The 12,226-nt window shown below is 49.4% G+C and overlaps 4 protein-coding genes across 4 annotated transcripts; all 4 read left to right on the forward strand.

The window, feature by feature from the left end:
- The first annotated feature begins 1,753 nt into the window (after positions 1-1,753).
- On the forward strand, positions 1,754-2,804 carry LOC106865542. Its single transcript, XM_014895707.1, has 2 exons — positions 1,754-2,309; positions 2,629-2,804. Exons 1-2 carry the CDS (start codon positions 1,754-1,756, stop codon positions 2,802-2,804), a joined length of 732 nt encoding a protein of 243 aa, XP_014751193.1.
- Positions 2,805-3,992: 1,188 nt separating this feature from the next.
- LOC106865543 (uncharacterized mitochondrial protein AtMg00310-like) lies at positions 3,993-4,322 on the forward strand. Its single transcript, XM_014895708.1, has one exon. The coding sequence runs from the start codon at positions 3,993-3,995 to the stop codon at positions 4,320-4,322; it is 330 nt and encodes a 109-aa protein (XP_014751194.1).
- A 1,786-nt stretch (positions 4,323-6,108) lies between these two features.
- LOC100826828 (protein ECERIFERUM 26-like) lies at positions 6,109-9,146 on the forward strand. Its single transcript, XM_010242095.2, has 2 exons — positions 6,109-6,752; positions 8,073-9,146. The coding sequence occupies exons 1-2, from the start codon at positions 6,291-6,293 to the stop codon at positions 8,901-8,903; spliced, it is 1,293 nt and encodes a 430-aa protein (XP_010240397.1). The 5' UTR covers positions 6,109-6,290; the 3' UTR covers positions 8,904-9,146.
- A 1,000-nt stretch (positions 9,147-10,146) lies between these two features.
- On the forward strand, positions 10,147-11,735 carry LOC100833229. The gene is made up of 2 exons (XM_003580476.4): positions 10,147-10,436; positions 11,433-11,735. The coding sequence occupies exons 1-2, from the start codon at positions 10,229-10,231 to the stop codon at positions 11,579-11,581; spliced, it is 357 nt and encodes a 118-aa protein (XP_003580524.1). The 5' UTR covers positions 10,147-10,228; the 3' UTR covers positions 11,582-11,735.
- The last annotated feature ends 491 nt before the right edge of the window (positions 11,736-12,226 follow it).

Here is a 12,226-nt window from a genome sequence, read left to right on the forward strand (position 1 = left end):
GCCGTGTCTGCGTAGAAGATGCGGGACGGTGGCACGTGGCAGGCTTGCCATACAGAACAAACATGGCCGTAAGACAGTCGCTTCTCCTTCAGGGTCACTTTGAAATCGTCCTGCCTAATCCTGAAAGGATTCTCCTGCCAGCCCAATCTAGCATGGTTCTAGTACTTGCCCCCTCAACTCGATCTTGTCTTCAGCAAAGAAAAACGCTTCGCCTAAATGTCGCACGAGGCGACGGCGAAGGCGATTCGGACGATTCCGCCCAGATCTGATGAGGACTCTCCGTGCCGGGCTAGAACTGGGCAGGGTCTCGAAGAAGGATTCCTCCCGTGTGGGGGGAGGGCTTGTCCCCTCGCGGAACACCTACCGTGGAGGGGATGGAGCTCGATGGCGGCGGGAATATGTGGAGACGGGCGCGGCGAGATGGGGCGCGAACAACGCTAGACTTTCAAGGCACAGATCCTAGCGGTCATCGATGCGGGGGTGTGCCCGACGGAGGAGGATCTGCGGCAAGCTGACGACAAGGACCTCTTGCCGGAGGTGCAGGAAATGCGACAACGACTCTTCACAATGATACAAGCCGGAATCACAGCGAGGAAGCACGCTAGTGCAAAAATAGGGAGCCAAGCTCCTCTGGATGTAGAGACCTCTGAATGGACCGGGGGCCAAGCCCCAGAACCAGAGATACTGCAACCAGGGGCCGTTAGTGGAGAAATCAGAAATCACTTGCCAACTGAGATTGCGGTACATATTTCTGCTGTTGATGGGGATCGCAGCCACGGGAATTTGGTCAGGAGACAGCCGAGAAATCTGGGTTTGCAGCAGGATTACAACAGATCAGAGGTTTATGGCATGAAAATGACTGAAACAGCAAGGCCTCCAATCACACAGACTGCTCGGGACAGGGATGTAGTTTGCCGATTTCAAACCAATTCAGCAGCTGGATCTCAGGAGGAAATCATGATGAGAGTTTGGAATGTGGAGGATTCTGATCACGGGTTCCGAAGGAAGAGGAAATTGGCCACCTATAATTTGGTGGATCGCCCCAATGCTACACCACTCTACTGTCACCGTGCGGACACAGTCCTGATACAACAGAGAAAATCTCCCGAACCCAAAGGTGACAGGTCTTTCCTGAAGGTTCCACCACTGAAGAAGTGCTTCCCCGAAGGCAGTAGCTTACTGAAGGAGTACAAAGAAGGAGAGGCAAAGCAGATGGCAGCAGCTTTCAGCAAGGTCCAGATACAGATCTTTGGAAAGAGGGGGGAAGTGCACGAAAAACATGGCAATACACCAAACCCCAATAATGTGTTGCATACGATTGAAAACCAGATAGAAAGAGGCGCAGAGCAGAAATGGAGAGAGAGCAAAGCCTGAAGGAAGGGAACGCAGAGAATGAAGAAGAACAGTGGGACGGGAAAAACACACAGGAGGCTACCAGCATAGGGGCCGCTGGTGAACTGACGGGGCCGCTGGCGGCGCCCCGTCAGGAGTAATGGATCTCCTGTTCTGGAATTGCCGAGGGGTGGGGAACCCTCGGACAGTTCGTGACCTGCTGCACATCTCCCAAACGAATAAGTTTAAGTTTATTTTCCTTTGTGAGACACGACAGAATAAAAAGAAAGTTCGTAGAATCAAGAACCATTTAGGCCTTAAAGGTTTTGCAGGTTGTAGTAGTGCTGGTAATAGTTGAGGTCTTGCCCTATTTTGGCATGAACATGAAATAAATGAAAGATACATTGATGCGTATGTGAGAATGTCTTCCATTGATCCGATGTGGCGCCTCACCTGTGTCTACGGAGAGCTGAGAACTGAAAATCGCCAACGGATGTGGAACACTATTGTTGATCTAAAGAATCGCTCTAACTTGCCTTGGCTTGTCGTCGGACATTTCAATGAAGTTCTGTGGCAGCATGAGCACATGTCTGAGACTAAGAGACCTGAACCGCAAATCAGGGTGTTCCGCGACACGCTGGAAAGCTGTGGGCTTGTTGATCTCGGCTTCACGGGTGTACCCTTCACTTTCAACAATAACCAGAGCGGTAGAAAGAACGTAAGGGTTCGCCTCGACAAAGCAGTGGCGATTGATAGTTGGAGAGATCTTTTTGCTGAAACCGAAATCAAGCATCTCACCACACCTTGTTCTGATCACAGCCCGATTGGTTTGACTTTGATCAAAGAAACAAGCCAACCCACCGTTAGGAAAGTTCGACACTATGAAATTGTGTGGGAGAAGGCTCCCGAGCTTGAGGAGATTATTGCTAACACCTGGGCATCGCTTGAACATAATGGTGACCTCGCCTCTAAATTCTGTACTGAAAACCATGATGAACACACTGTACCCATGGGGAAGAAATAAATTTGGAAACATTGCCAAAGAGATTGAGAAAACCAGAAAAGCACTGGAGATTGTTGTTGCTGCTAACGCTGACAGGAAAGAAATAAGACGACTCACAGACAAACACAACGACCTTCTGTATAAAGACGAGATGGTCTGAATCCAGAGATCTCGTATTGACTGGATTAAAGAGGGTGATCGCAACACCGGCTTCTTTCACAGTAGAGTAGTCTGGCGGGCAAGAACAAACAAAATTAAGAAGCTAAAAAATACTGAAGGCGATTGGCAAACAGATCAGCAAAAGCTTGAAGATATGTCGAGGGATTACTTCAAGGATCTTTTTGCTGCAGACCCCAACATCACCCCGGACGAGATCGTCGATCTGTTTGAAACCAAGGTCACGAACATGATGAATGAACAATTGTGCGCTGAATTCAGTGATAATGAGATTGCGGACACCCTGTTTTAGATCGGTCCGCTTAAAGCTCCCGGCCCGGATGGATTTCCGGCCCGATTTTTCCAAAGAAATTGGGCTGCTCTGAAAGATAGTATCTGCACTGCTATGAAGAACTTTTTCGCAACTGGAATTCTGCCGTCTGGGGCAAATGACACCCTGATCGTTTTGATTCCAAAAGGGGAGCAACCTGAAACCCTTAAGGACTTTCGACCCATAAGCCTTTGCACGGTTATTTACAAGATAGTGGCAAAATGCCTGGTCAATCGGCTGAGAATGCTTCTGGATGATATTATCACCCCAAGCAATCCGCTTTTGTTCCAGGACGTCTGATAACTGACAATGCTCTGATCGCCTTCGAATGCTTCCATCACATCAAACAAAACAACAACCCAAACAATGATCATTGTGCTTACAAGCTAGACCTGTCTAAAGCCTATGATAGAGTGGATTGGGGCTTTTTGGAAAAGATGATTAGAAAGCTGGGCTTCGCGAAAAAATGGATCACCTAGATTATGGCATGTGTCAGATCCGTTAGATATTCTGTCAAGTGCAACGGCTCTTGCGGCAGCCCCTTTCAACCAACGAGAGGTTTACGACAGGGAGACCCACTCTCCCCCTTTCTGTTCCTCTTCGTTGCGGACGGCCTGTCAATGTTGATGCACAAAGCCGCTGATGAGGGAAGGATTTCCCCACTCAAGATTTGACGAAGAGGCTCTAGCATCACACACCTTCTGTTTGCGGATGATAGTCTGTTGTTCTTTAAACCAGACACTACCGAGGCCAATCAAATTAAACTGATTCTGAAACAGTACGAGAGAAGCACATGACAGCTCATAAATCCGGCTAAATGCTCCATGCTGTTGGGAGAGCACTGCCACCAGAACAAGCAGGCGGAGATTAGAAATCTACTGGGGGTTGAACTACCTGAACTTGAGTCAAAATACTTGGGTCTTCCTACCCTAGATGGAAGGATGAAGAAAGGGAAATTCCAAACACTGCAAGACAAGCTTGTTAAAAGAATGACTCAATGGGGAGATAACCATCTTTCTAGTGGCGGCCGAGAGGTAATGATAAAAGCTATCGGTCAAGCACTCCCCACCTACGTGATGGGAGTATTTAAACTGCCCATTGACCTATGCAATGACCTCACTCAGATCATGAAAGATTACTGGTGGGGGGAAAAAGGATGGCAAAAGGAAAATGCCGTGGATTGCTTGGGATTCCATGATGCGGCCCAAATCGCACGGTGGCATCGGCTTCAGAGACATGCAACTTTTCAATCAAGCACTCCTTGCAAAGCAATCTTGGAGGCTGATACAGAACCCGGACATCCTTTGTGCAAGAGTGCTCCGCACGAAATACTACCCTGAAGGAAATATTGCTGACACAGTTTTTACTGGAAATGCTTCCTCCTCATGGAAGGCAATTGAGTTTGGCCTTGAGCTCCTCCAGAAGGGGATCGTCTGGCGAGTTGGCAATGGAACAAAGATTAGAATTTGGCGTGATCCTGGATCCCTCGTGACCTCATAAAGAAACCAATCACACAACGAGGGAATTCCCGCCTAAAAAGGGTTTCTGACCTTTTGGAATCTAATGGTGAATGGGACATCACGCAGGTCAATCGGTGCTTCCTCCCCATCGACCGCGATGCTATTATGAAAATCAAAACTTCTCCGCGCTCCTGGGAGGACACCCTGGCCTGGCACCCGGATCGTCTGGTCGTTTTTTCTGTTAAGAGTGCGTATCATCTAGCTCTGCGTTTAAAAATGGTGGAGCAGAATTTAGGTGCTACGGGTAATTTGCCAGATGGTCAGAGGCCCATATGGAATAAGATTTGGAAAGCAAAAGTCCCCCCCACAAAGTCCAAACTTTCTCCTGGAAGGTCACTAGAAATGCAATCTCTACAAAGGTAAATCTCAAGCACAGAAACGTTGACACCCTCTGTGGTTGCGAGGATGAAGACTGTTTCCACGCCCTTGTTAAGTGTCCCCATGCCAGATCACTATGGGGCGCCATGCGAGAGGATTGGGGACTGCTTGATCTGGAGAAATTTGTTCGGAATGAACCTGAATGGCTCCTCTTTGCCTTGGCAAAAATGACTGACATTCAGATCTTGGTTACTCTTATGACCATTTGGTGGGTTTGGCACGTTCACAACGAGATCACACATGACAAGCCCGGGACTACCATCGAAGCTTCTAGACGTTTCCTATCCAGTTACATCCAAACCTTGCTGTTATGTGAACAGCACCCCAACGCTGATACCACTACAGGAAAACATGTCGTTAATTTGTGGAAAACAGCCAAGACAGTTGCAGAATAGCACTCCCGAAACTCCCTGGACTCCTCCTGAACCAGGGCGTACCAAACTTAATGTTGATGGCTCCTTTGCTGTGGACTCGGGGAAAGCTAGAGTTGGTTTCGTACTCAAAGATGACAGAGGAAGACCAATCATGGCGGCAAGCAGGTCGGTCAAGCACTGTAACGAACCCCTGGAAGCAGAGTTAAAAGCCTGCGCCGAAGGCCTGCAGGTGGCCCTATTGATGTTAAACTGGACTGCGCGGAGGCTGTTAAGATGCTAGGGGAAAAGGATACTTCTCGATCAGGCTATCGCGACCTCCTCCTGGCGATCAAAGATCTTACTACTGCACACCGAGAGGTCACTGTCCGCAAGATTTCTCGCTACGAAGCTAGTGATTTTTTGGCAAAACGTGGTAGATTGTCTGACACTACAAATTGCAGGATGGGTGATTACCCAATCGAAGTTGTAAATGTGATGAACAAGGATTGTAACCCTTTTGATTAATATATTACATTTACGTTGAAAAAAAAAGTACTTGCCCCCTCGTACACGGTCCACAGCTTGGCATGATAGTACTACTAGTTGGCCTGATCAGTCCCTTCCCATGACCTTAAGGCTTGGAGACAAACGTTGTTCAGTGGCGTAGGTAAACCTTCAATGCCGCTAGCTACTACAAACAGTCGCGCGCACACTGTTCACAGCTTGCGCCCGCGTCGATAACGCAGATCCAATCTGATTCGCCTACATTCCTCCACCCTTGTACAAAGAGCAATCGGTCGATCGTACGAGGACCAGGCCGCACGCGACGCGGCCAAAAACAGCTAGCCAAAACAGTGTGCCGCTTCGCTAGCACGACTGCAACGCCGGCGCCCCGGCAACGGCAAACCGTAATACAGTAAGCCGCTGCACGACGCACGGGCCCGGTCTGATGATGTACCGTTCGTCGTTGCGCGCGTTCATTCACCTCCCCAACCAACTTCACCCGCGCCCGTATTTAAACCCCCCCGGACCCCGACATGTGCTGCGCCTGTGGACTGCGCTAGCTAGCGTGTGGCGGCTGGCTTCCCCGCGATAAATACCGGCCCTGCACCCGCCCGACCCGGCACGAGACCGTGCACGGCCGACACACACAGAGCCAGACTTCTTATTAGCTAAAGCAAGTAACTCGGCCGGGGCTGTTGCGCGGCGCGATCGGCATGGGGCTGGAGGAGGCGGAGGAGAAGAAGGCGGTGCACGGGCACCGCCTGTCGACGGTGGTGCCGAGCTCGGTGACGGAGGTGGAGAACTACGCGCTGGGGGACGCGGACATGGCGTTCCGGCTGCACTACCTGCGCGGGGCCTACTACTACGGCGCCGTGCGCGGGGTCACCACCAAGGTGCTCAAGGACCCCATGTTCCCCTGGCTCGACGCCTACTACCCCGTCGCCGGCCGCGTCCGCCGCCCCGACGCCGACGCCGACGCCGCCGCAGCCGCAGCTGACCGGCCCTACGTCAAGTGCAACGACTGCGGCGTCCGCATCGTCGAGGCCCAGTGCGACCGCGCCCTCGAAGACTGGCTCCGCGACGACGACGACGCCGCGGTCGACCGCGTCAGGCAGATGTGCTACGACAAGGTGCTCGGCCCGGAGCTCTTCTTCTCCCCGCTGCTCTACATCCAGGTAGTAAATCAATTATTCACCTTCATCAATCCTCACTTACTTCGTCCATTCTTTGGCCTTATCGTCTTTGTTAAACAACTCGATCGTTGAATCTTCGCGGGTTGATTACTTGCCTCTGAGGACTGTTTATGTTGTAATACTACAAATTTTAGTATTTTGCCGTGGTCTCTATCGGAGATTTGGTCGGTGTGCGCGCGGCTGGCTTGGCTCTTGACACGGCGTAATAGGGGCGTATCGTGGTCTCATCAATCATGGATGATGTAGCTTTCGGTGTGGTTAGCAGCTGCGGGCATATCTGCTGTAACCATCAACAACTTATGATCGAACTGATGACCTGCGCCGGCGAGTATGCTGCCGTGTACTCCTAGTAGTTAGCAGGCGGGGCGGTTTTAATGGTGGACATCTGATTTGCATGATCAGAAATTTATCGAGTACGGAGTAGTAAATCTCGGTGACGGATGATAGGTGAAAAAGTTGGTGCTAGCGATGTAGAGATGTAGAGACCATTCATTGCTGCATCTACGCGTACCACGGTTCAGTATTAACTTCGCCACGTACGTCTGCCGGGCTGAGACAAGAATCCGTAGCTTGTCAGACATACACGTACTTTTTTTCTAATTCATTTTCCCTTTACAGTCCGATTATTACTCCGCATCTCAGTGGCCACTTATCAGACCTCGAGTAGTACTAGCAATTATCAGATTTGTCCCATCCCCGGTTCCCCATCACGCACCTAACAGACCAAAAAGAACACATCAAAGGAAACAAAAGAGATTTAAACGAGGTCTCTCGAAATGTAATGTTTGGTCCATCCTAGCCCGAAAAAATAGTTTGGTCCATCAGAATTCAGCAACACGCTGTTTTCTTGTACTTCAGCTAGCACGGATGTCGCGTTAATCATACCTGCTTGATTAGATTTGACAACAGTGAACCTAAGTAAGACCACGCACACGGTAGCTAGCTGCAGGATGATCATTTATTAAGGGTGCGTGTTCGCAGTCAGAATGTATCGTTATGGACCACTGTCGACGCCGGTGTGGTGCATTATGATCAGCTTGAGTACCTCGTAGGACCACCGTACCATGTCTCAACTTATGGCCAGATCGTCAAGTTTTAATTAATTAATCCCAGTCTTGTCGACTTTGTATTCTTGAGCAATGGCAGCTTAATTTGGTTAGCGATCCAAGCTCAAATCACTCGGTATCAAAGAAAAAGGATCTTCACCCCTGCATAATCTTGCGCAGCAGGAGTACTGCAGTTAAGCTCCCAGTTTTAAATTAACGACATTCCTTTCTTTGCACTGGATTGGCTCGCACGCAGATCACGAAGTTCAAATGCGGAGGGATGGCGCTGGGGTTCAGCTGGGCGCACCTGATCGGCGACGTGGCGTCGGCCACCACCTGCTTCAACCACTGGGCCAAGATCCTCGCGGGCGAGAACCCGGGCGACGTGGTCGTGAACCCCAAGAACGAGCCGCAACACCGCGCGCCGCCCGGCACCCCCGCGCCGCGCTCCGTGAAGCCGGTCGGCCCCGTGGAGGACTACTGGCTCGTCCCCTCCGGCGCCGACATGGCATGCTACTCCTTCCACGTCACCGAAGCGGCGCTCGAGAAGCTGCAGCAGGAGGAAGACCCGACGGGGCGCCCCTTCGAGCTCATCTCGGCGCTCCTGTGGCAGACGGTGGCGAAGATCAGGGTGACCAAGGAGGTGAAGACCGTGACTGTAGTCAGGACCGACGTGGCGGCCCGGAGCGGCAACTCGCTGGCCAACGAGCAGAAGGTGGGCTACGTGGACGCCACGGGCTACTCGCCAGCCAAGGCCGACATGTCCGATCTGGCGGCGCTACTGGCGGACAGCGTGGTGGACGAGACGGCCGCGGTGGCGGCGTTCCCGGGGGACGTGGTGGTCTACGGCGGGGCCAACCTGACGTTCGTGGACATGGAGCAGGTGGACCTGTACGGGCTGGAGCTCAACGGGCGGAGGCCGGCCCACGTGGAGTACGGCATGGACGGCGTCGGCGAGGAGGGCGCCGTGCTCGTGCAGCCGGACGCCGGCGGGCAAGGGCGCGTCGTCACGGCCGTGCTCCCCAGGGACGAGGTCGGCGCCCTCCGCGCCGCGCTCGGGGCCTCGCTCCTGCTGCAGGCTGCCTGATCAACCTCGGAGCGTATGAACGATCGATCTCTGTCCGTCTGAAACTTCAGTTGATCACTTGTAATCCTACGATGCGACGACCTTAATTTTCCTTTGTACTGTGATTGGTTTGCCAAATGTGTGCGGTAATAAGTTGCTCGAATAACTTACCCAAGATGTACCAAGTATTACTGCAAGGAGGAATACAGGGCTAAACTTGTCAACAGGAACAGCATGAACTGAATCTGGGATTGTTTGATCTTCTATTTTTTTTGTTTGCGGATTTGGATATGTTTGGTGTTTGATCGTTCTAAGGAGTCAGTAGTAAAAACACATGCAGTAGTTTGCTGTTGCTGTCAAAAGGACCAAAGACATGCAGTAGTTACCCGTCGGCAGGTCGCTGGATCGAAATCAATACTACCCAGTTGTACTACACTAGTATTAATGATTCCCACAGAAGCTGCAATCCGCCATGAAAATGAGATCGAAAGTATGCGTCCTTGACGGTGACACTGTGCTGCTGTGGGCTCTGGCTGTTTTACAGCGCCCCGTAGCAGTTGCGGCACGGGTTCAGAGAAGTTCAGTCTTTCTCCATGTACCACCGCAAAAGTGACAGGTCTTTAGTCTTTACCAGGCCACGTAAAAGAGTATTTGTCAGAAGTTTGCTGTAATAAACCGCATGAGATGTTTAACTAGCCAGCCGTCCTTTATAAAAATGGAGTCGAAAATAAAATGTTGGCACACTATGTCAGAGTGCTGTCATGTCATGTTACGTGTTAACCATCAAGTCGACAGGACAGTAACATGCACGGAGCAACAAGGCTGGTGATTTGTCTTTCAAGTTTGTGTTGCTTACCACATGTGTCACGTATCTCTGGAGGGCAGATTATAATCAGGTTTGATCTCCTGTTCGTAAACCACGTATAGTACAGTACGTACTAAAAATACAACACATCATTGCCTAACTCGAATTTCTGGTGCTAAACGCACTTAAGGCTGTAGTAACGTAGTAAGTAATCTCTCCGATTCTAAATTGTTGTCGAAATATTACATGTATCTATTCGCATTTTAAGGATATAGATATATTCATATTTGTGCAAATTTGAATTAAAAATTTAGGATCCGAGTAGTATTTTTTTTTAAATACTAAAGGCTGTAGTATGGTAACGTAGCCCGGCCCAAATGCCATCGCAGCCATCTGACGAGTCAGCCCAGCCCAAAACGACAAGGCAACCCCGTTCCTACAAGAACCAAAATAAGGCCCGTTTCTCTGCCTCTTTCCCTTCTTCGCCGACTCCTAAACCCTAGAGTTCTTGTCCTCCCTCTGCTGCGGCGGCGAGAGAGAGATGGCGAAGTCGCTGCGATCAAAGCGGGAGAAGCGGCTGCGGACGCTGCGGCGAGAGATCGCGGAGCCCTTCTACGACAAGAAGGAGGCAGCCAAGCTCGCTGCGCAGGCCGCCGCCCTCGAGGCCCCCAAGCTTGTTGTCCGCGGCCCCCCGCCGTCTCACGATTCCCGCGACGCTGCCACCACCGCCGGCCAGCCCTCGGCCATGGGTGAGCCCCCTCTCTCCTTGGTGGTTTGGTTTGGTATTGTTTCATGGAGAAGGCTGGATCATTAGTACTCCTACCTTGTATGTATGATAGAATTCGCATGCTAGTGATTGAAATTATATAAAAATACTTGCTAGTATGCTTTCAGCTGTGAACTGTAAAGTACTCCAGCTTTCATCAGACAGTAGCAGTGATGAGTGGTAAGGTGTGATTCTATTGAAATTGGCATTGCCTGTCAGGAGCTGCATCTGCCAGTTTCTTCTGCATGCACAATCTGTAGAATTGGTTTGAGTAAGGACGGGTTCGTGCTTAGTTTTGTTTCTTGTGAACAAGGTAGAAACAGTCTTTGTGGGCTGTTTTGATTCCTTGTCTGAAACTGTCTTCAATGTAGCCATGAGGTAGACTTGTACTTGGGAGATGTATTAGCTGATAAATATAGCACATGGGTTCAAAATGGTTTGCTTTTAGTTATTTCTTTTAAGATGAATTACTGAGCACCCTTTAACTGAAGGCACTTTCTCAAACTTAGTTAGTCTTAGGCCCTAGCTGCTCAATTTTCATGTATGTAAGTAAATTTCTCATGTATGGATTGAATTAGATTTTTCCTGTTTCTGCTGTATGGTGACAATTTGCTCACATACTGCATCCCATAGCTTGGGTTGGATGCTACTGTGTGCAACTTCTGAAATTACATACTCCCTCCGTCCAACAAAAGATGTCTCAAGTTTGTCAAAATTTGGATGTATCTAGACATGACTTAGTGTATATATGCATTCAAATTTAGTCAAAGTTAAGACATCCTTTGTTGGACGGAGGAAAGTACCAATATTTGTGGCATTTTTATTTTTAAATTGTTTGCTCGGACGCTACAAGGTCACAAAAGCATTGCACCGTTACTGATTGTAATTACATGCCAGCGTTCTTTGATTCATCAACTTCAATTCCACATCATCCTGATCTGTTTTATTGACCTATGTGCTGTCCTCATGAACAATACAGAAGTGGAGATAGCTGATGATGGAAACAAGAGGTCTGGATCCGTTTTGAAGCCAATAGGCAGCATTAGCAAGAAGAAGGTGCAGCTCCACTTGAAGATCAAGAAAGACAAGAGGAAAGCTAGAAAGAAAGGAAGGTTTGGGAAAAAGTAGAAGTTGTGTGAGCTATTCTGTTATGAACCATGCAATTTTGTTTTGTGAGTTCGAACAACGCATGTAACCGTATTCTACTTGTGCACCGAAGGGTTAACCATCAATATGAAACATTTGAATGATCACTTGGCAAAAGTAGTGTCCCCTGTTCATCTGTTCTTACTTTGTTCGTTTGAACTTGAACTCACCAAATTAGCACACGGCCTTCCCTTTGCGGTGAACTACATTGAGCTCTTATATTTCTTTTGATTTTGATGCGTAATTGTATATACTGTAGTCCTCTACCTCTGGTATCGTCTTTGTTGGAGAACTTATTTCTCGCTGTGTGCCAGTACTTCAGTTCCAGCCTTGAACATGCCTACCGAATCGTAAAGAATGTTACGTTTCACTAGGCCATGTTCCGTTAGGTAGCATATGAAACTGTCTGATGCAGATCCTAGGGTCCACCAGTTAAGCAGGCCATAACTACAGATCCATCCAGTCACTCATTGTCATGTGCACAGTGCACACATATCACATGTTTTTAAACAAATTTAACGCAAATCCTTGTGCTTCCGAACCACAACAGTAGTTGACTTCTTGATCAAACAAACGCTTGTCCGCCATGCTACCATCCAGACTGAAAGAATAATGTGCCTGATATCT

This window comes from Brachypodium distachyon, chromosome 5, assembly GCF_000005505.3.
Source record: "Brachypodium distachyon strain Bd21 chromosome 5, Brachypodium_distachyon_v3.0, whole genome shotgun sequence".
NCBI classification, from domain to species: domain Eukaryota; kingdom Viridiplantae; phylum Streptophyta; class Magnoliopsida; order Poales; family Poaceae; genus Brachypodium; species Brachypodium distachyon.

Coding starts and splice junctions, on each gene's coding strand:
- LOC106865542 (XM_014895707.1), top strand. CDS start 1,754: ATGTCTTCCATTGATCCGATGTGGCGCCTCACCTGTGTCTACGGAGAG. Junction 2,310..2,628: donor TGACCTCGCCTCTAAATTCT/GTACTGAAAACC, acceptor ATTGGCAAACAG/ATCAGCAAAAGCTTGAAGAT.
- LOC106865543 (XM_014895708.1), top strand. CDS start 3,993: ATGCCGTGGATTGCTTGGGATTCCATGATGCGGCCCAAATCGCACGGT.
- LOC100833229 (XM_003580476.4), top strand. CDS start 10,229: ATGGCGAAGTCGCTGCGATCAAAGCGGGAGAAGCGGCTGCGGACGCTG. Junction 10,437..11,432: donor CGGCCAGCCCTCGGCCATGG/GTGAGCCCCCTC, acceptor TGAACAATACAG/AAGTGGAGATAGCTGATGAT.
- LOC100826828 (XM_010242095.2), top strand. CDS start 6,291: ATGGGGCTGGAGGAGGCGGAGGAGAAGAAGGCGGTGCACGGGCACCGC. Junction 6,753..8,072: donor CCCCGCTGCTCTACATCCAG/GTAGTAAATCAA, acceptor GCTCGCACGCAG/ATCACGAAGTTCAAATGCGG.